We start from the raw sequence: 23,211 nt of genomic DNA on the forward strand, positions 1-23,211 counted from the left end.
CCAACTGCCACTTCACAGGTAAGATTCACCTTCTGTTGTGTGGGCAGGGCGGTCCCTCTCCTTACCTGGCTAATCCCCTGGCAACGCCTCCCCAGGCTGGATAGGGCGATTGGCTGAGGTAGAAGAAGAAGAAGAAGAGTTTGGATTTGATATCCCGCCTTTCACTCCCTTTTAAGGAGTCTCAAAGCGGCTAACATTCTCCTTTCCCTTCCTCCCCCACAACAAACACTCTGTGAGGTGAGTGAGGCTGAGAGACTTCAAAGAAGTGTGACTGGCCCAAGGTCACCCAGCAGCTGCATGTGGAGGAGCGGAGACGTGAACCCGGTTCCCCAGATTACGAGACTACTGCTCTTAACCACTACACCACACTGGCTCTCACCTCCAGGTATCCAGCCTGGGGAGGATGAAGCCAGCCTGAACTACCAGAAGTTGCACTGGGATCCGGGGGGCTGCGCACGACCACGCAAAGGGCACCCCCATTTGATGTGGGAGTGGTCATTACTGAGGTACTTCATTCAAGCAGCTGAACACATCCATAGGTATGCCAATCTTAACAACAACTATGAGTTGCAAATAAAGCATTCTACCACCCTCTCCCTGTCCTTACCGTACATGCTGTTCTGGGTTGTTCTCTTTAGCCCATGAAAGCCAGTTTGGGGGGGGGCATAAAGGGCACACAGAGGAGGAGATGAAGTCTTTGTTTGGGCTTACACTGACAAGACTCATTAGTTGAAATCATCCCTTAGATCTTGAGACTGCAATCACCCATATACTGACAACCAAATAACCAACTATAGTTTCTTTTATATAAGCATAATCCTAATATTATACATCATACAAACTAACAGTCTCACTGAAATTGTCCTGTTTGGGACATGCATACTAAATAGGATTTATTTTCCCATGATATAAAGCAAATATGCAACCTTACTATTAGAAAAGATAGTGTAAATTATTCCGCTTATCAAAGTCCTTACGAAACAACTTATTTTCCTTGTACTGCATAAGAAATATGTTAATTTTTCATCTTCTAATGATGACTGGAATGTACAATCAGCAGGAAAGTAATCTGCTTTTTTTCTTTTTTAAAAAATACAAACCTCATGTATTAACTTAATGGATTCCAACTATTTATTTCAAGGAGCAAGCAGTAAGCCTTTTAAATACTTTATGAGGAGGATTCTTCCTTGAGCCATTGCTTTTGGTAGCACCCATTTACAAAAGGCTTTAAGAAGGAGCTTTGTATGCACAGCATCCATTACTTTTATTTAATAATTTACGAGGAACACAAGGATAAGATTTCACTCTCTTTTTCTATTGTTAGCTATTTTTGGTAATGATATTACAGTGAGGCATTTCCTACTTTTTAGCCATTGCTATTATGAGCAACTTTTAATTTGCTTTCCTCTTATTTTGTGGTGGTATCACGGGAAAGGGCCATAGCTCAGTGGTGAAGCATCTGTTCTGAATGCAGAGGGACATTGGTTCAATCCCCAGCATCTCCAGGTAGGGCTGTGAGAGACCCCTGTCTGAAACCATGGAGATCTACAGCCAGCCGGTGTGAGCAATACTCAGCTGGATGGACTAATAATTTGATTTGTTAAAAGGCAGCATCCTGTTCTTAATCTGAAGACATAAAATATTGAGTTCATTTTATTAAGCACAGGTAGCGGAGAACGAATATCACACACACACACACACACACACACACACACACACACGTGTTCAAGGGGCTATTTCTACTAAGAGGAAAGTCAATTTATACTTGAAATATTGCCATGCCACAGTACAAAATAATAAATCTATTGTAACTGCTTCTGCTAATAACTTACACTGCTGTAATTGATACTAAAATCAACACTAATAACTGTGTCAACTTTAAGAATAATAAACAATGCAATAGTGAAGATTCCCTCCCCCCAGACTCTCATATGTTACTCACCTACTTTTATATTTAATTAAATACAAGTTAGGACCCATACATCAGTTTGGGATGTCCAGTACCCGCAAACACACACAGCTGTGCTCTGGGTGGGGCTCTGAAGGCTCAGGGTTCCTGGCACATAGTGCTGGAACAACATCCTTGCACCCGACTTTCCTTTTGATGTAGCAGTTTACTGTACAACACCTCTCACCCCACACCTTTGTTTTGACTTTCACCAGTTTCTGGACTTTGCCTCTGTTGCCCTTGTGTTTTGACTTTTGAACGCCACCAGATGTAGCTTTTTGTCTTGCCTCAGTAGACTCAAAACTGAAGCAGCACAAGAAGGAGTTGTTCCAGCGATTATCAAATACAGTTTTAAAATGTCCCTTCTATTCTCAATTTACCTCCTCTACAATAAAATTTCTTCTGTTCACGGAAACATGGGGAATGCAATTCTTTTTTCAGAACTGGGGGCCCAGTTCTCTCAAATATTCTATAATGGGGGCCGAAGCCCCCACAGCCCCTAAGAATTGGCTCCTATGCCTCCTAGTCCTCGTGCTGGCTTTCCAAAGCCGGGTAAGGGAGGTGCCAGGCTTTGGGAAGGAGGTGGAGGTGTGCTTGAGCGCTCCTGCCTCCTTTCCAAATCTGGAGAAGCACTTACTAGGCTTTGGGAAGGAAATGGGAAGACACCCCCTTGGCCCCTGCACCCAGTATGGGGGAACTGGTTGCATTGACCTAAATCTGCCTCTGATCATGGGCCAGTCAGGAACCACTCTCACGTAGGAGCACTACATTCATATGACTCTTTCTCATGGTCACCAAATATGTAAGCTGGTGGTCATACCCAGTGAGCATATCAGTGGCGCCAGGGTGACTAGACCACATCACTCTCCTCATATGTAGTTTGAACATCATGAACCTTCCCCATCCACTTTATCTATCAAAATACGTGTCAGTTTAATTAGGAAGCCTTTTAATAAAAGTTGCAGAGGGTATACAATAAGAGCACACACACACAAAAATCGCAAAATAAAGAGTGACCATCTTCAGATTACCAGAAACAAGAGCCAATCCATGCAATTCACATACATATTAGAAAACAAAGCTGAGTCCTTGACAAGTCCTTCAGGCTCTAATTAGTTGGAAAAGTAGTATCCTTTCCCCCTGCCTCATTTTCAAGTGCATTCATTTCAAAGTGACTTCTATTAACAAATGAACTTAAGGGTTAGGTCAGTACAGGGTTTTTAAAGTTCCTAGGCTCACTCATTTATTGATCTGTATTGAAATAAAGGTATTCATTTAAGGCAATCAAGCAAAGAAAGCTATTTTGGGCAAATGGTTGGGCTGGTTGACTAACTCCCTGATTTTGCCCTTAGTTCAGACTAAATTCAGCAATATAATTGTGTCCAGAGAATACTTAGTGTGAAATGTATAAATCAGATGACTTCCAATACAATAGCCAATCAGCTCATCAAATATATAAGGAATGAGTTTACAAAAAAGAAAAAGAAGAAAATGATTATTTTGAAAAGTGCAAGTTTGTCATAAATTCTTTTAAAAAGCTAAAGCACCACATAGCACAATATCAGACAATTATAGCTGATTGTTGAACACTATTGTATTTCCTGATGATCACTACTTTTATATAAAAAACTCCACAACCCCCTACTTGTATACAAAACCTAATTTACATACATAGCAAGACGTAAATTATGCATTTTTCAAAAGAGGCAAAGACAATGTTAGATAACAGCTAACAGTTATTATGTATTATAATACAATTCCAGTGCAGCCACAGAGGGGCAGTCAAAGGCAACGAATGTCATCCATTCCAAGATACCAAAAAGACAAAGTTCAGAGCAAATTTTCTTTTTAGCCCACACAGGTTTCCTGCTGAGACTAGTACACACTTTGTTTCAGTATCTACAAAGTCAAATTGGTTATATCTGTGGAAGATTTGTCTGAAACAAATAGATTTAAACCTGTTGGCCACAATTCAACAGAGAGCTAGGCATACTTTAGCCCACTGAGCATGTAAGCTGAGCAGAAAGCAAGCTGGAAGCTGGACATAGAAACATGCTTGATCTGTGTGGGATCCTAAATTGTGATTAATAGAGCAGCAAGTTTTGTTGTGGTGATAATGTGAGCACCTCCGTCTTGTGTTCAGGTTATATATATTTGTAAATAAAACCATATATCCTAAAGACACCGCAGTCTACACTGACCTTCATTCCAAGGAAGCTGAACCCTGGGCAAGCACCATGAACCCTTGTATCCTCTCACTGCTCAGAGATCGGGGTAGCATGCAACAATATTAAACACTCACAAAATAATAGAAATAAAAAATTCACAGGAGCAGACAGAGCAACTATTTCCTCCAACCTCAACATGCCAAAATAAAAAGAGACGTTTTCAACTGATGTCTAAAGGACATAAACAAGAGGGGCAAATATATATTTGACCAGAGGGAGTTCCATAGTCAAGTTCCATAGTCATCATTGAGAAGGCCCTACAACATGCCACTACAGAATGCACAGTGGTTACAGACGGAACTATCAGCATGGCCTCCCTGACAAATGTCAGGGTATGGACCAGCTAATACTGGGAGAGGCACTCCTTCAGGTACCAGGGACCCAAGCTGTGTAGGGCTTTCTGCACCACAACTCGGCCTGGCAGCAAACAAGTCAGCTGATCCACTTCTCCCAGGAGTGGTTTATCACACTCTTACTTAGCTCTGTCAACGAGTAACTAGGAAGCTGCATTCTGCACAAGCTACAACCTCTGGATCATATTAGTTTTATTATTTATTAAATTTCCATCCTGCCCTTTACAGGTTTACAAGATAAAAACACAAGAATACTTAATGTAGTAACAAACAAAAACAACAACCACCCCCACCAACAGCCCTACTTGGAGTGAATTGCAGTGGTCTAAATGGCTGGTTACCAGAGTGTATAGCATTTTTGTAATGATATTCTGGTGTAGGAAAGGCTTTAGCCAGCAAACTACCCACAGCTGGAAATACGTACTTCTTGTCATCGAGGCTACCTGAGCCTTCAAAGACAATGTTGGCAGCACCTCCTGGCTATGAACCTGTTCCTTCAGGAGGAATACAGCCCCATTCAAAATTGGCTTTCTCATCAACTCCCAGACCCAAGAACCACCCACCAATAGTGCTTCCATCTTGTAAGGATCCAGCCTCAGCTTATTGGCCTTATTTACCCCATTACAGCACCTGAACAGCCTCTCGATTCAGATGGAATGGAGAGATAGCGTTTTGTTCAATCATGGAATATGGGTACAGCAGAAAGAGGGAGTAAATATTTCTTACCTTAAAATTCAAGATAGCTGTGAGATAGCATTCCCACGGTGATTTAAAAGTAAAAATAAAAGGCTAGTAATAGCATGTTTGTTAACTAATATATTAATCTGCACGCTAACATCCATAGCTTTTAATTTATTTCTATGTGTGGAAATCATGTCATTGTCACACATCTCTGTAAGGCCGTGTTTAATTTTATTCAGTGATAATAAAATTCAGATTTTGGTCAATTAATCAGTATCTGGGAAACTTATATTTACCCACCTGCTTGGTAAGCCAGTTGTAATTGTTAAACAATTATTTATTTTTCTCTATTGGGCTCTAGTGACAATCTCTATTATCTCTGCATGTGTCTTGGCCCGTGGGACAGAACTCTGTGAAGATAATCACTAAAATATTGACTTACTCTGCATTATGAATTAGCATATACATTTCTCATAATTCAGCTCTATATAAAATATAGATTCTAACTTTGCTCTATAAATCTTAATAGCAGGAACAATTATTCTGCTGCTGTTTTGGTTTTTAAAATTATTCCTATGGTCAGTTTGCTTTCAGTGTTACCAGCGTGCTTACTATGTTTCTAATCGATCATATGCATTTACTACCTCGTCAATATTGGTGTGCCAGCATTACTTATTTTTAGTTATCCCCTGACCTAAAGAAAGTTTGCAGGTATCAGTTACTAGATCAGGAATCAAGGATTTAAACTAACTGTGTCCCATTGCCTCAGCTTCAATTCACCATTGCCATGCATCCTGATTCGTATTCCAGCACAACTAGTCATACAAAACAACAGGTGTGGTGATCTCCAGGTTAATTAAATTATTAATCTTTATGGTTTTCTGTGTGTTCTCATTTTTATTATTTAATGTGGGACTGAACCGTGTAGAACCAGGTACTTGGTCAAACATCTTTGTGGAGGGACTTTACTGTGAATGGCAAGCATAAGTTTGAAGAAGGTCAGCAGCAATAAGAAAAATGATTGCAGATGTTTGATATTGGTGATCAGTTTACACTATAAGTTCTGCATATCATTTTAGTATGCAACTGTATGAAAGGACACATACACACTACATTTTTAAAGCACATCCAAAGTATGTTTTTCCTTTCAAAGAATTCTAGTATTTAAGGATTTCTGGGAATCGTAACTCTGTGAGGGGTGAACTACAGTGCCCAGAATTATTTGAAGGAAATAATGTGCTTTAAAGGTACATATAGTGCACACACAGCAAAAGACTAATTGGTTTGGTGTTCTATACATGCGGCAGATGCTTGCAAAAGCAGTTCTGGCAGTGACTATATTAGTATTTATATATTCAAGCCAAAATTTTATAGAATGCTAGACAGGAAGGTTAATAATGAACATTATTCTAAATTAATATAAGTTCATCAAAATAAAAATTAGTGACAGGTAAGCCCAGCCTTGGAGATCATTCCGCTGCATCACAGCTGCAATCCTATACACATTTACCTGGAAGTAAGTCCCACTTACTTTGTGCTCTGGTTCATGGAGTCACGAAGAGTCGGACACAACTAAACGACTAAATAACAAAAGTCCCACTGAACTCAAAGGGGCTTACTAGAGTAAACACGAATAGGATTGTACTGCATATTACATTTTCAATGCGGCAGGAAAAGACCCAGTACAGAAACTATATGGCAGGGGTGTCAAATCTGTGGCCTTCCAGATATTGCTAATTTAGGTCTATCCAATTAATTAAAACTTGAATCATCTGTGGTCACTGGCCATGCTTCTGGGGTTGATACTAGTTGTAATTCAGAAACATCTGGAAGGCCACAGATTTGACACCCTTGCTTTATAGAAAGACTAGCTGGGAAATCAGGCAAGTTGGAAAAGAAAAGCGACCATCTCATTAATGCTCACATAGAGCACAGTGAAATGATGGATTTGTAAACATGTTAATCTCCTGTTAACATAAAACTGTCATTCTGAATACTTAGATGCAGCATGTGGTAGGTTGTACATTGAATTAACAAGCTTGCAAGAAAGTGCAACTGAGCTTTTGACAATGATCCAGTAGTGGCTGTTAAGTACTGATAGGAGAAATCAGGATTGCTCCCCAAAAAGCCAATTTCGGCACTTGTTCTAAAGGGAATCATCAACATATGGCAGGGAGTGGGTATGTATGAGCAACTTCTATTCTGCATGCAGTATAATAGGCTACAGCTATATTTCCAATTCACAGGTCCTTCTCTACTTTTTCAAGAATCATGTGAATCAGACTACAGTGGTACCTCGGGTTACATACACTTCAGGTTACACACTCCGCTAACCCAGAAATATTACCTCAGGTTAAGAACTTTGCTTCAGGATAAGAACAGAAATCGGGCTCCGGCGGCGCGGCAGCAGCAGGAGGCCCCATTAGCTAAAGTGGTGCTTCAGGTTAAGAACAGTTTCAGGTTAAGAATGGACCCCCAGAACGAATTAAGTACTTAACCCGAGTACCACTGTATGTGTTTACCACGACATGACATGCTACGTCATACATTTGGGAGGAAACACATATAGATAATTTGGATAACATACTGTATGCAAATTTAATTTTTAAAAAGCAAAAGAAATGTTTGCTGCATTATTGCACCAGAGAACACCAAGTTTGGTGACAATGTGAACCAGCCATTATTCATCTTCTTTGTAGATGGAACAAACACTGTGACAGAGGAAATTAATCTACTTCTTAGAATGCAGGAATTTTGATAAACCATGAAAGGTTCAAGAACTTATATTCTCTATGTATTGATAAGAGTTTCTTTGTGTTCATAAAATAGACATGTCATTGTGTTTGTGGCTGTTGTCCTGGCAACTTCCAGTATACATTAACAGTGTTTTGATGGCGAAAAACATATTCGTCAGTTATCTTGGATGTTTCCTTATCCATTCCTGACACACAAGTGCCACAGGTAAAATGTTACTAGCTTGTAAGTCTTTCTCTTTTGTTTTAATATTCTAAAACAAGTCTTGCCTTCAGTGACATCAGGCAGAGAATTATCTCTTATTTCCATAAAACTCAATATGAGGTCCATAAACACTTTCTGGTTTCTAAAGAAACAGAACAACAGTTAACCCACCAAATGGAGCCAATGTGTATGGAAATATGACTAGAAAGATAGCCTACATCCAAGTCCTTCCTTTCTCAGTTCTCAACTGGGCTATCTTGCATCGCGTCTCCTTCCTTAGATATCTGCTTTCTCTATGGTTGTTATCTTTTATTCTGCATTGGCTCCTATGGCTTTAGAAACAGCATGACGGGGGAAATGTAACAGATGAAGTTTTTCCAGTTTCTGCATCTCTATGCTGGGAAAAGTTGCCTTTCAGGCAGCTTTTTAAAGGCATGCAGCAGCCTTTTAAAAAAACACACCACAACACACCCACCCTAATGGCAGTGCTTTAAATCAAGCACTTTCTAACCTGCTCCGGAACTCTTATTAGATTAAAAACAAGTTCATAGGTTGTAATAAGCAAAAATTATGGCTTGAGAGAACTTGTGCAGTTTTTTTTTAAAAATGAGAAGTTATGATTACTTTCTAATTTTACACTGCTTATATGTGATTAGGCCTCTTCTGTGAGCAGATATTTGTATTTATTATAACTGAACAGGCTCTAAGGAGTTTGAAGAATGTGTGGTTGATGCAAAGCATTTAAAAACACAGCACTTGCAGCATGGCCAATATTGCAATTTAGAGATTGCAGTTTTCAAAAAACAAATAGTGTGGCTTGATGATGAGAGTGACTATTAATCCACTAGTTGATTGGGCATTTGGGGGAGGTGTCTTACAGGTAACAGTTCTCCAAACACAAAGTGTGTACACATGCAGGCATAGAGTGCATTCGCTGCCTTCCACAGGCAATTATTTTTGGACAGTGTACACATAGTTGTCTTCATAGTGTTGGTATATTGTTCCTTTGCTGTTTTGAAAGCGCCTTTTCGTAGAACAGTTCTAAACCATCTTACATTTTACAATGTATTCTGCAGTGCCTCTTGCCTTGCCTGGAAACTTGAGAGTGCCTTCTCTGGGAACCTCCTGTTCCCTGCACACCCAGGGCAGGCAGACCCTGAGCATATCATACCACAAGTGCCTTGCAATAAAACAGACACTGCAGTCAGTAACTAGCCATGGGTAGCACCAGAACAGGCAGCCTTAAAGTGCCTTGCCAAAAGAAAAGAGGCATGTAGTCATGTTGCCCCCTTCATACCTGTATTGCCTAAAAAGGTTCCCCATTGATTTCAATGGAATCTAGATCAGATCTGAGTGCACAACAGGCATGCAGGTCTGTGTTCTCTATTGAAGTAAAATAGAAAAGCCCTTGAAGGTTGGGAGAGCTGTGTAAAAGTACACAGCCCACATGCTTATAAGGAACAGGTAAATTCCCTATACTGCGGTATTCAGTTATGCATTTATCCCATAGAAATGAGCAAGGCTTCAGAATCTAAAACATAGGGTTACAGAGCACCTTGGAATATACTGTTACAAAGGCGACACGCCAATCCCCAAACTCAGCTGAGCAGTAGCAAGATTCGAGTGGGGTTCCAGGCACTCATCCTGGGGTCATGTTTCCGCTGAGAATCAAGATGAGGTGGAGGCTGTTGTGGCTTTACGAAATATGATTTATTCACATATTTTATTTATACCTGGATTTATATGGAAGGAGTTCAGATCTTACAGCATAGTCATCTCAAGAGAGGCTTGTTCCCCACAGCAGTGCAACACTCAAGTCCAAGGAATCTCTCCAGCCTCCCTTCAGCCAGTCTGCCAAGATGGTTCTGGTCTTCTCTTTCTCCACACACCCCTGCTTGGATCTGCCCAGGCTCAAGGATTCCTCTTGGATGCTGGTCATCAACACCTTTTGGCACGTTAATGCCTCTATCCCAGGTGAGGCCCTGGCCTAGAAAGGAAGCTTAGCCTGTATTTTTCCAGTGGCCTGGAATCTTCCCTTTAATACTCCAAATATTACATAGATTCTGACAGTCATTAATTTCTTGGGTTTAGGGGGTTTCCCTCCCCCAAACTTATACCACCATGACCATTCTTGGTACTACAGTTCTAACGAAACAAATGAAATTTTCATACACAGTATAGGTATGAATTATAAACCTAGTTGCAGAGTGTTTGGGAATGCTAAAGTGAGTTTCCATTAAGATACATCCATGACCTAGACCATTTTTCTACAGTACTGCATGCCTTCATATAAAAAAATGAAGGAACAACGTTACATAAGTTATTAGGTAATATTCCAACAAATAGAATCAAGGTGAATCGAAGGGAAAATTTGAATTACCAAACTGATGCATGAACGACATCATGCTCAGGTAATTCCTTATTTCCAAATTTAAAAGATATCTGAAATAAACCTAATCATGCCTAAATAATGGAAGCACAAGAGATTCACTGCTTTGTTATTGTGGTGACACTAGGATATGAAATAATAATATCTAGATAGTAAGTTTATGTAGTTCAAAAATAAAATTCCAATTATCACAGATAAATTCAGGTTACAGGGAACTCTGGCCCCAGAAAATGAAAAGAGCAAAATAAAATTGGCTAGATGGGAGTAGGGACCTTCTTCGGATGTACTTTCGTGATAAAGAAAATGGCATTTGAAACATCCCATTTTGCACTAAAGATAACAAGTCACAAACATAGCTTAATACAAGAAACATCCAATCTAAACATTATCGAGACAGAAGTTAAGAATTACTGTAAAAAGAAAATGAGAAATACAAATCTTGCATCAACTGTCTTTTTGTATTAGAAATAAAAAAGAAACTTACACTTGTTGTATAAGCTGCTTCAGGGTCATCCTCTAATACCCGCGATAATCCAAAATCAGAGACTTTACACATGAGATTACTGTTGACCAAAATATTCCGAGCTGCCAAGTCTCTATGTACGTAGCCCATATCTGAGAGGTATTTCATGCCAGAAGCAATTCCACGTAGCATGCCAACTAGCTGGATAACTGTGAAGTGGCCATCATGCTTCTGCAAGGAAGGTAGATTGTCAGCTTCAAGAACATTTACATTTTCAAGTTTAACTCAACTTTCTTCAGTTTACATTGGCAAATGCCTAACCACAATTTGCTAATCCAGGCACACCTCCCCATATATCGTATATACTCAAGTATAAGCTGACTTTTTCAGCACATTTTTAATGCTGAAAAAGCGCCCCCCCCAGCTTATACTCTGCCGCCTTTGCCTCTGTCGTCGTCGGAACGAGCAGCCCAAAAGCAGCTCTTTTGGGCTGCTTGTTCTTCCTCCGCCGCTGCTGCCACCACCAGGTTTGTGGTGTGGTGAACCAGCTTATACTCAAGTCAATACGTTTTTCCAGTTTTTTGTGATAAAATTAGGTGCCTCGGCTTATATTTGGGTTGGCTTATACTCTAGTATGTACGGTAATTTATTTAATTATCCCCATTGGCTTTTGGGTCTTTGACCTTTTTTCACATTTGTAGCATTTCCCACAATGGAGTGCCACCACTGAGATGGCCCGTTCTCTGGTACCTACTTCCTACACCTAAAATGGTGGCAGTACCTTCAGTAGGCCCTCCATTCATGTTTGGGTAGGTACATATGGAGACAGACAGTCTTACAAGAACTGTGGTCCTAAACCGTGAAGGACTTACATCACCATTTCACTGTAATTCCCCTAGCCTTCACAGTTAAGTCTGATGTGCTCCTCTTTTTAGAGCCAGACAATGGACCAGTCCACAATATTTACAACTCAATGTCTAGCAACCAGTTCCAAAGTAATGATAGACATATCTGTTATATAAACAAGCTCTTACAAATTACACTACTATGTCTGTCAAATAAGATTGTGGTAACACATGAATGAAAATGCTATGTGCTAAATTAGTAGCTATCTCTTGCCTAATCCTGTGACAACAATCTTTAATTAAAGATGAATACTGAGGAAATTAGAGGAAAAAATCCTAAGAATAGATACACTCTTCTCCAAGGTTAGTTACTTAGAATGTCTCTATGGAAATAATGTAGAAAAGATAACCCAAATAAGAAATATTAGCTCTTCATATTACTAATCCACTTTTGGACAGAAAAGTCCTGGCTCAAGAACTGCCTTCAAAAGTACTTGAAATAAAATCATGACTTTAAGATTGGATAATCAGTAATAATAAAAAATTATGTTTATATCCTTTTGCCTGCAAAACCCACAATCTTATGCAGGCCACTTAACACATTACAGCAACAGATGGCAATGGTTTTTTTTTAACTACTGGTTTAAAAAATTAAGTAACAGGTATACATATATGTAAGCCTGGCACAATACTCTGCATTTTCTAACTTTTAGATGCAGTTAATTTTATATTTTATAATATTACAAAATATGCTTTAAGAAAAAGCCTAGGGTTGCTAGCATTGGGAAGCTACAGAACCTTTACTGAAGTTATTCTAGCACAGGTTTCCTCAACCTCAGCCCTCCAGATGTTTTTGGCCTACAACTCCCATGATCCCTAGCTAGCAGGACCAGTGGTCAGGGATGATGGGAATTGTAGTCTCAAAACACCTGGAGGGCTGACGTTGAGGACGCCTCTTCTAGCATATAGCAGTCTTTAGATCATGCTATATGGATTGCTGAAATTCTGTTTGGAAATTCGTTCTTACAAGCCAGCTACCCATCAGCCCCTCTTTTTTTGAAGCTCAATTGTTGTGTGCTGTCTTCTAGTAATCAGCATTCAAGCCTGATTGTTGTTGTACAATTTGAAGTGTATTTCATCAATTAACTTTTCCTACTTTTGATGTTATGTCACTTCATTCTCATCTTTGATATCATTTGTGTATGTTACATATACATATTCAATACCAATTTGTTACTCTAATTATGTGGTGGGGAACCTGTTGCTCTCCATGAGCTGTTGCACTATAATTCCCATCATCTCTGATTATTGACCATTCTGGCTGGTGCTGATGAGAACTAGAGTCCAATGACATCTGGAGAACTATAGCTGTCCCATCCTTGCTCTAGGGCAGGGGTGTCCAAACTTTTTTCAAAGAGGACCAAAGTTGTTGACCTTTTTTTTAGGATTTTACCCCTGGAAACTGCCACAGGGGCCAGATTAAACTGACCGACAGGCCGGATTAGGCCCCCGAAATGGACTTTGGACATGCCTGCTCTAGGGGCTCTCCTTCTGTCTCCTTTTTCTGTCCTGTTTGAAAGGCAAGTTACAGCTCTGAGAGGAACATTTACCATATGATTTCAGAAATCCAACAAAAGTTATGGGAAGTGGCTCCTAGTGCAACCCTAAGCACATCTACTATGGAGTATTTGGGACACAATGAGACTTCTGAGTAAAGGTTCATATGATTTTGCTGTAAGTTAAAATACACATTTTGAAGACCATGGTGGCTCTTCAACTAAGTCATAGGCACAATGTCACCAACAGAAACATATTTCATACATAAATTATTGGAGGACAAATGCACAGATTAATAAGGAAGAGAGAGAACACACTTTCTGAAGTTTCTGTAATATACCCAGCAGCTGAAACACTTCTCCTTCCCATTTAAGATGGTTGGCAAGGGAACTTAAAGTGACTCACAGTATGAAGACTCAGGAGTGCAGACAGTTTAAACAGCAATTTTAACACAGTAGGCATTTTTCTTTCACTTGAACAAATAATAATTCTTCAGATCTTACTACTGACTTCTTAACTACAGTTTCAGACATGCCAATAACAAGTAGTTCAAATTAATTACTTGGCATGGTGCAAATATTGTTATTTCTTATTTTTGTTTATTTAAACAATTTATATATTGCTTAACTACTATGGCTTCCAAGTGGTGTACAAGAGATAAAATACAGAAAAGGTAAAAATCGGCTAAAACTATAAAACTAGTCTTCTATTCAAATGGCTGCTGGAATAAAAAAATGGCATGTTTTCATTTAGTCAATGCAGCTGCTTTAATCCAGTGTGCAAGTAAATTTACGTCTTGTGACGCTTCTCTATTTTTTCTCCCTGCATCAGGACCATATTCAGGTCTCACTGGGTCTCCAGGTCCTTTCTGGTATAAAGCTGAATTCCAGGAAGTAAAAGTTATTAAATTTTACATTTTGATATTAAAAAAATGCTACATGGATATAATTTAGGAAGGGTATCATTGTCTGTCATTACTGAAAATCTCTATCAGTAATAAACAAACAAATCAACACCAATTTTGTAGAAGGAAGCAAGTAAAATTATAGATCATACAGATTCCTTTTGGGGTATTTATTAATTGGAATGCACTTACGAGGAGTGAAATGCTGCCATCTGGCAAAGTTGCAGAAACGTTTATCTATCTTATAAGGTTATTTATGTAATTTTTGAGCTGTAAACAAACTTACAATTCATATGCTGCTTTTAGGCCCAAAATGGCTTCTAATAAAATCAATTTAAATACAAAAAAAGAAGCAGAACCAAACACAGCTTGATCCACAGGGGAGGTAGGCATTTTAAACTAAAAACTTAAGTGAAATTATGGGAAAGGTGGTAGCTCAGTTGGTATGGGTAGCACTGAGCTAGATGGACCAATAAGGCATTTTCCTAGGTTCCTAAAGAAAAAAGGTCTTGCCTAAAGCTTGCCTAAAGTGAGAGGGAGTGAGCTGCACAACCTGTCAATACAACAGAAGGGCCTGTTTCCAAGCCTCTGGGGGTGCAGTTGAGATATTGTACATAGAGAGCGGCAGATTTCCTGATCCATAACCATTGAGGCCTTGGCAGTTAAGAACCAGCACTTTAAATGAGTCTGGAAATGAACCGGAAGCCAATGCAGATGAAACAAAATCATAATAGTATGCTCTGAAAAACGGGCTTCAGATTTCAATGTAGCCATTGCATTTTGCACCGGCTAACATTTTCAGACACTTTTAACAGTAGCCCCATGTGTTCCAGTGATCCAGTCTAGGTGTGACTGAGACATATGTGGTAGTCAGATCTGTTTTATCCAAGAAAGGGAGCAGCTGCCATATTAACTGAAACTGTGCAAAAGCATTCCTGGCCACAGCTGCTACGTCAGCATTCCAAAGCAATGCCAGTCCCAGGAATAAACCCAATGTGTGCAGGGACAAGACAGAGCTACGAAAGAGATTATTGGCCAACTGGACATAGTATAGGGCTGAACAGCAACCTCCCTTCCGCAGCACTACCTCATGGGATACGCATGTCAGATAGGAGTGAGGATACAATACCTCTTTGAGGATATGGTAGCTTTCAAAGGTCAAAGAAAGGATTATAGAATGTGTCCTTCAACTTAAGAAAATTCCGACTGCTTCTTGTCTTTTCTTGACCATAAGCAAGACAGTCATAATTTAGTAATATATTTCTAAACAAGTACTTCAAAATGTTCTTTGCCACATTCTTGTCACTCCAAACCTCTATGATTATTGCTACTGCATAACATTTGAAATATATCTTTTCCCCATCTTCAAGTACTTCAGCATTTCACACTTGCCTATAGCGTGTGATTTTATCCTTATTCCATATGTTCTGCTTCTAAGTGATGCCTTTATTTCTCACACACTTGACTTTCCAGATCATGTCATGCTACACCCACACTAATCCGTAAACAACGTAGTCTGCAAAGCTTCTCAATACTGTTTTCTGTGCTACCTTTATTCCCTCAATATCTTTCAATAGTGCAGTTTTTCTTTTGGCTGTTTTTGCCTCAAATAATTATCTGTTATGGCAGGGATGCATGTCCCACGCTCAAAGGCCACATTTCCTCTGGGGGGCTGGGACAATATTTTCTGTCTCTCATACAGGTGTAGTTTGGCCCTAAAATGTGACTATAAATTGCCTTCAAGGAGCATCTTCCCCACTAATAAAAATACAAGTGTTGACTTCAGAACAAGGTTTAATAAGTGTGGTCAAGAGCTGACTTCCACACTAGATAAAGGAAAGGTTGTGCATTCTTACAGAAGCTGGCAGAGAAGACAATTGTCAAATGTTTTGGCTGTGGAGTTATTACTGAGCATGTATCTACAACAGGCATGTCCAATAGGTAGATTGCAATCTACCGGTAGATCGTGGGGGTGTTCCAGGTAGATCGCAGGATCTCCAGGATGCTCCTCATCGATCCCCCTGAAAAGCTCAACAACTCTGGGGCACCGGATGAATCGATGGCCTGACTCAGTATAAGGCAGCTTCCTATGTCCTTAAATAATAGAACCTATAGAAACTATGGAATTTATCAAAATTACTCTCAGTTGGCATAAATAATCATACAGTTTACTATATTGCATATTTTTTCTGGGTTCTGCAAATCATGCATGGTGATAAACAGTAAATGAAGCTGTGGTGTCCCAACTACTGGAAATCTTATTCAGCAAACTATGTGTGTTCAGATGTTTCAGCAGGTATTGCCCACTACTTTCAGTTATATCTATGAAGCCATAAGGGCTAGAATCTTGCTTTTTTAAAAAAGTAAGAAGTCCAGGATTCTTGGGCAGCTGAATTCTGTCCCTGCTGCCACATTCTGATTCCCCTCTACACATCTCCACATACATCATACACACAGCCCTAATTTAAAACCACTTTAAAAAGACAGGTGCCACAATTTATTAGGCCTCAACTACCACAGGCCTTGATTCTCCCACAGCCCTACATCCTGATGTTCCTCAGACATTAACTGTGATCCCGTAACAACTCATACAGCTTTTCTTCATATACTTGACTCTCTATGCAAATAAACTCAGAATAGATACACATCTTGATATAGATATCCTCTGGCAATTACCTCTTCTTTTTTGTTTTATTTGTCTCAAGAGGGAAGATGCAATTTCCCCCAAGTATTTAAGTGACTCAGGGTTGTTATCTAGGGCTTATTCCGACTCTCAGGGGTTAACACAAGAAGTACTTTTGATACAATTCCCAGTTGGCTGCTGAGGATGTTTATCAGCCTCTGTAACAATTCAAACCAGAGTGAATTTATCCAGAGCACTGTTCCATCAAATTCTAAACAGTCTTTAATAGCTTTGCCAAATAAACTATCCTTGACAGCCAAAAGTATATCTAATGCCTGGCTGGTTGCACATTTATGCTGCCCATCCAATGCACATGAGAGAAATTGTTTTATATTCAGCATCTGATGCCGTTTGCAAAACTTGACTCAAGAAATATTCCAGTCCAGTTACAGAACACTGCATAAAGTATTATGGGCAACAAATCAAGCTTCCCCAGTGGAAGCTGTTCCTTCTGCAGCAGAACTTTGCTCTTAAAGTGTTCCAGATAAGAAACCATTTTACACCCAAAAAACAAAATCTGACTCAGACCTGCAAGTCCCACTTCAATCTTTAATTATAGAAAATCAGAAGTGCATAACGTTCACACTTCCACAGCCTATACTTTGATTTATGTATTCATTGCCTTTAACTGTGAGAACTGAACCATGGGTGTGGGGAACAAAGTTTCTTGCAGAATAACATAATGGAACATAAAGACATGAATACTGATACTTAACTGACACCAATCCCTTTTTAATTATGAAAATACCTGGGCAAGTTCATACCTTTGCTTAGGATACATTTGGAATGGTTAATTAAGATGTTATTGGGAATGTTTTATTTATTCAAAGTACCCTTCTACACAAGGTGGTACAATTATCAACTGGATCACCTGAGGCTGCAGGTGGGGCAATTTTTAAAATATTTACCCATATAAAAAACTCCTTGTAGGGCAACACCTACTCATCAGGGGAAAGGATTTTCATGTATCCTCTCTGCCTGATGTGCTAGTTTCCTACATAAAGGAAGTTTTTTATGTGTTCATTTAAAAATATGAAGTCCTACCAGCAGAGTCTGAAGCAATGCAGCCCAAAATTCTACCACTTGATGTGGATATGTAGGGCAGCTTTCTGTGCATTCAAAATATGGTGGTGTAGAAATGCCTTGAAATATTAGGGGAAGATGAAAAGTTTTGTGTCATGTTTCCAGGAGGCTATTACAGAGGGAGGGATGGGACAGCAATGCTTTCCCAATGCTTTCCCAATGGAAACAGACCAAACCAAACACCACTCAATTCCACCAGGGTCACCTCCTGCCCACTTCTCATCTAGCAGCAGCCATCCCATCAGTTTAGCTGAAAGACCAGTAACCTTTGTCTCTTTCTCTCCTTGAACTCTTATCATTCCTGCTGGTCTCTATAAGAACATTGCCACTAAGTGCCTGTCCACACTTCCACTTGTTCCATGCCTAGAAAGAATGGGTCTAAGAGGTTTTCCACTTGTTCTAGACACAGATCAGAGTGGTTTTTCATTTGTCCCAACACCTTCTCCGAGAAAATCTACTGTTGATCGCTGAGTTAGAACAAACGTCAATCTGCAGAAAAACCGATTGGTGTTTGTTCCGATTCAGTGGTAAACAGCAGGTTAATCTGGGGGAAAGTTGAGGAAAAAGCAAAAGTGTGGATGGGCCCCAGTAAATAGTGCCTGAGTCATTCTCAGCCCCTTTTCCTTTTGTATCATGCCGTTTAGACCGTGAGCTGAAGGCAGGTATTGTTTGATTCCTCTTCTGGAAGCCTTTTTTCAACTTGAAGGATGGGGTGACAATATTGTAAATATAAATAAGCAAACAGTGGGAGTAACCCATGCTGTGGCTCATCCCTTGACCACTTGCCAGACGAGTGATGCACGAGCCCTAGTGTAGGCTTTTCTCATGTGTCCTGACTCCTGGAGCTTCTAATGTTGCTCCAGAGCAGTGGGAAGAACCACTGCTGCCATTGTGCCCACACCACAGTATAATATTACAAGGAATCCACACAAAACAGAGATCGAAGAAGCTGCACCCCTGCTCATGTGGAGAAAGGAATGTTGTCTACATGTCAGCAGGGCTGTCTCTGCTTCAGGAAGACCAGGAGAGAGCTCATATATTACTCTCTAAGCTATAAACTACACAGAACATGTTAAAGTTAGGACAAAACAACAAAAAATGTCATTGACTTGCACAAATGTATCTTGATTCTCAGTATTTGACTGGTGTTTTTTAAAAAAAGGCTGATGGTAGAACACCCTCACCCACTGCTCATCCTGAAATAGCTGTGTAGAAAATTTCCAAAGGCTGAAAGGCTGCTGGACCAAGTTTTTGTACATGTTTTTAAAACAAATACTTTTCCCGTAACAGTTTGATTTCCAGACTCTGCTGATTCAATCAGGCCTCCAGCCTGGATTGGCACCATTAAAGAAAAGATCAATCAATACTTTGCTCAGTACAATAGCAACTGCGGTAGAGAATTTACTTTTTCCAGAACATCCAGATCTACTCTATAGAGTTAAAGAACATCTAAACTAGGCTTGCCTGCACAGCTTGTGACCAATAAAGCCAACCAGCTGTGTATTGTTGCTCCCCTCCGGCCTTCTAGTTTAGTTCTCTACCTGGGACTGAAAAACAAGAGTATTGGCAAACAACTAGCATGCTGACCCTGGCTTGTGTCATGACATTTAACTTATGCCATGTGATAGTGCCTGCATTTGGGGTTTTAAATCATGCATGAGAGAGAGCATACTATCCACACTTATTTTAACTACATTTTGCATTATGGTTAATAACAGACCTTCAGAACGAATTAAGTTCATAACCAAAGGTACCACTGTATTAATGTTTTAATGCTCTGACTTAGTATAATTGGATATATATGCCATCTATGGTTTACTCTTATATGTGAATTGAATTAAACGGGACTTTCCCTGCCACTTTTACCTATTTCTTCCTTTAGGTCCTGATTTCACATAATTTATTGACTAATCTTCGGCCAACAGCAGTCCCAGGGTTTGGCTGCCTATATTGGGACCAAGCCCCTCCCACCTCGTCTAGCCGGATTGGCCAGGATTAAAAAATAAGCCAGTGGTTAGAAAGCCCATCAATCTTCAGTTGCTGGCCTAGGAATTCCCCATGACACTGGCCACCTAGCGCCCCCCCTGGCATTGCTCCTGGGGGGGGGGAGCCCACAATGGGCCGCAACAGCTGCCCACCCTGTGACCGGGTAAGCTGCCATTTAGTATAATTGTGGCAATAAGCCTTTATTCAATGAGAAGCCAGCTGGTGCAGAATTCGGCAGGCAGGTTATTCACCTGGGCAAGAGAGTTTGAGCTGTGGTATGCCCTGAGATCTACAGATTCAAGGCGGTATACACATTTGATAAATAATAATACAGTATAAGAGACATGTCCTTTGTAACAACTCAGTTGTTTATAATTGTTAGCTGAAAACACAGTTATCTCTAGTAGTGTAAAAGACACTGAGCCATGTAATGTGAAACATCACAAACTGGCAAAGCTTATCAAATACAGGAGATAGAGAATAATCCTGAAGCAACAACTAAAAAATGTGTAAGATAACTGTTAAGAAAATATTATCTCAGAGGGATGGTGATGTACCAGAATACGAATTTGGAGAGGAAGTATTTGTCAAATCACTATTCAGGTCCCTCATGTAACAGGAACACATGTATGCAAAATAAGTAAAACAAGTAAATAAAATGGGGAGGTTTCGTTCCGCAGCGGAAGAAGCCGATTGGGTGCCTGGGGTGGGGCCAGCTGCCCATGGGGGCGGGGCCACTCATCCACGGGGGCACCGTGGAGTCTGCCTGCCTCCTTCCACTCAGCTGTCCTACAGCTGAGGGGGAGGCAATGGGCTGACTGTTTGGAGCACAGTGGAGCCTGCGGGCACTCATGCCACCACATAATTCCCAGGAGAAACATGTGGCTTGGGTGCACTGCAGGCCCCACGGTGAGTGCCGCCCACCATTTTGTCACCCCCTCAGTGGGACACCCGAGGCAGCCCACACCTACCACACACCCCTTGCTACGCCCCTGGTTTCATTCTACAACTTTGTTGCAAAGCCTGCTAAAGATGGCATGTGTGCATGCTGCATGAGAGTGAGAGTGAGAGAGCGAGCAAGAATGAGAACAAGCTCATTTTTAGCATCTTTTACAGCAGACAAATAAAGATGGGAGCTATTAAACTTTGCAGAGTCATGTGGGTCTCCTCCACCCAAAATGAACTCTGACTGGAGAGGATATGTTAGATGGATTTATAGCACACACTTTATGACTTCATTTTATGGAACTCTCGTCTCCTTTCCCAACATTATTTAACATGAGCTTCTGCGGCAGCATCTAACCTCTAACTGACAGAAAGGATAAGGTTAATGGCAAGGCTGTACTGGGAATTATATAATGGCTGCTTCTTCAAAGAGCAATATATCCTGACATTTCTTTCCCACAGAAAATATTTTTCACTTCCCTCCCTTGGCCTATTTTGGACTTGCCTTTAGGAATTTAAGTTTGGTAATACGTTTTGGTCTTTTACTCTGCTGTATTGTCTTTTGTTAATGTACCACAAAAATGAAACAAAACTTATTATGGTGCTTTACACTACTAACGTCTGAAGTACATGTCAACAATAAAAGGAGTACTTTCTGCAACAATCTGTTATTTTACCCAAATGCAATATAGGTTCTCTAGATTTATACCTTGATATAAAACAGTCGCAGTGCCCCTTTAAAAACCAGAACATGCTGTACATAAATAGTAGTTAAACATTAGTAATACAATTCATAAAGTGACAGAACGTTTGCTTTTTTATTAATTTGCACAAAAATAATTAGAAATATTGAGACTTCAGATTTTTTATATTATATAGTAGTAGTATAGTACAGAGGGGGTTACTGTTTTGTTGCTTCTGTTTTGGCTATTTATTAGTGCTTTTATCTTGTGTTTTTACCTTGTGGACTGACCTGGGATCTTTTGATGAATGGCAGTTTATAAATCTAAGAAATAATAATAATGATATGTGCAGTACATATCTTTTGTTTTAAATACTAAAATCAGATAATATAATCTAGAAGAATGGAAAAAGTTTCTGCTAAACTGTGTTGCCAGGTCACCTCCATTTTGTCCCCATGTTTCCATTTTATGTATCTATCTTTCCTGTAACTACCTAGCTGCAAAATCTAGTAGTGACTAAGGCACTAAGCAAAGGGTGTGATTGTAAGACAGTTATATTAAAACATTTAGTAATCCTTTTATTGGCTGCCACACACCTGCCACTGTACAGAAATGGAAAATGCCATAGGGCACCTGTAGCAGCACAACCAGAAGTCTTCATCTGCCTCACCTGCAATAAAACATATATCTCCCATATTGGTCTCTACAGCCACAGCAGGCGCTGTAACTTCCATTGCCTCCTAAGACAGAAGGGTGCCAACAACAACTCGTACCTTATGCCTTGGTATGAGTGCTTGAAATATTGCTGTTCTGGAAAACATACCCTCTGTGATTGCCCATTGCAAGGCATAGCTACCCCAGATACTTTTTATGCTGTCTAGGGCAATTTGGTTTTGTGCAAGAACTAAACCACTTACAACAGCAACCTATACCATCTTCCAGTGTGATCTGATCTGAGTTAACTTTTATTTTGTCCCAGGATACAATATGCGATGTAGACCATCCTTTGTCCCTATGATTCGCCCTCCTTTTATTTGTGTAACGCTGTTTAAAAAGAATACTCTTCCTTTGGGTTAGGACCTACTAAGATACACCAAAAATATTTGGAACATAAAATCCAGTTAGGCAACTCTGTGCAAATGGCTTTCTTGGCCATAGTGAGTTGGACTATGGAATATTGATGCTTCAGTGAAATATAAGGCTGGTTCACACAAGCAACATCAAATGACAAACTGCATGTAGGAACTATCATAAATTTAACACTTTAGATAAAGTTTTCATATCACCAAACAACACTTCGAACACAACACTTTTCTTGAGGCTGGTCCACACATTTAGCTGCCATTTCTCAATGACTAATCATATGATGTACACACATGTGTGAAACAACCCATTATTTATAACCACCTTTATACCTAAACACTTTGTAAACACATCTGTCCATAATGCTAGTAAAAATCATTTGTGTCATGATGTGGCAACTGATAACATCATACATATATAAT

General features: G+C 39.9%; 1 protein-coding gene across 4 annotated transcripts in view; it reads right to left on the reverse strand.

The window, feature by feature from the left end:
* Positions 1 to 23,211, reverse strand: part of EPHA6 (EPH receptor A6) — a 344,313-nt gene that overhangs the window by 25,393 nt on the left and 295,709 nt on the right. For all 4 annotated transcript variants that reach the window (XM_083611506.1, XM_083611507.1, XM_083611508.1 and 1 more), the window contains one exon: positions 11,042 to 11,251. In XM_083611506.1, coding sequence (XP_083467632.1) covers positions 11,042 to 11,251 — 210 coding nt within the window. The remainder of the gene's footprint in view (positions 1 to 11,041; positions 11,252 to 23,211) is intronic.

Source organism: Podarcis filfolensis (assembly GCF_964270895.1).
Source record: "Podarcis filfolensis genome assembly, chromosome: 4".
Lineage (NCBI taxonomy): Eukaryota > Metazoa > Chordata > Lepidosauria > Squamata > Lacertidae > Podarcis > Podarcis filfolensis.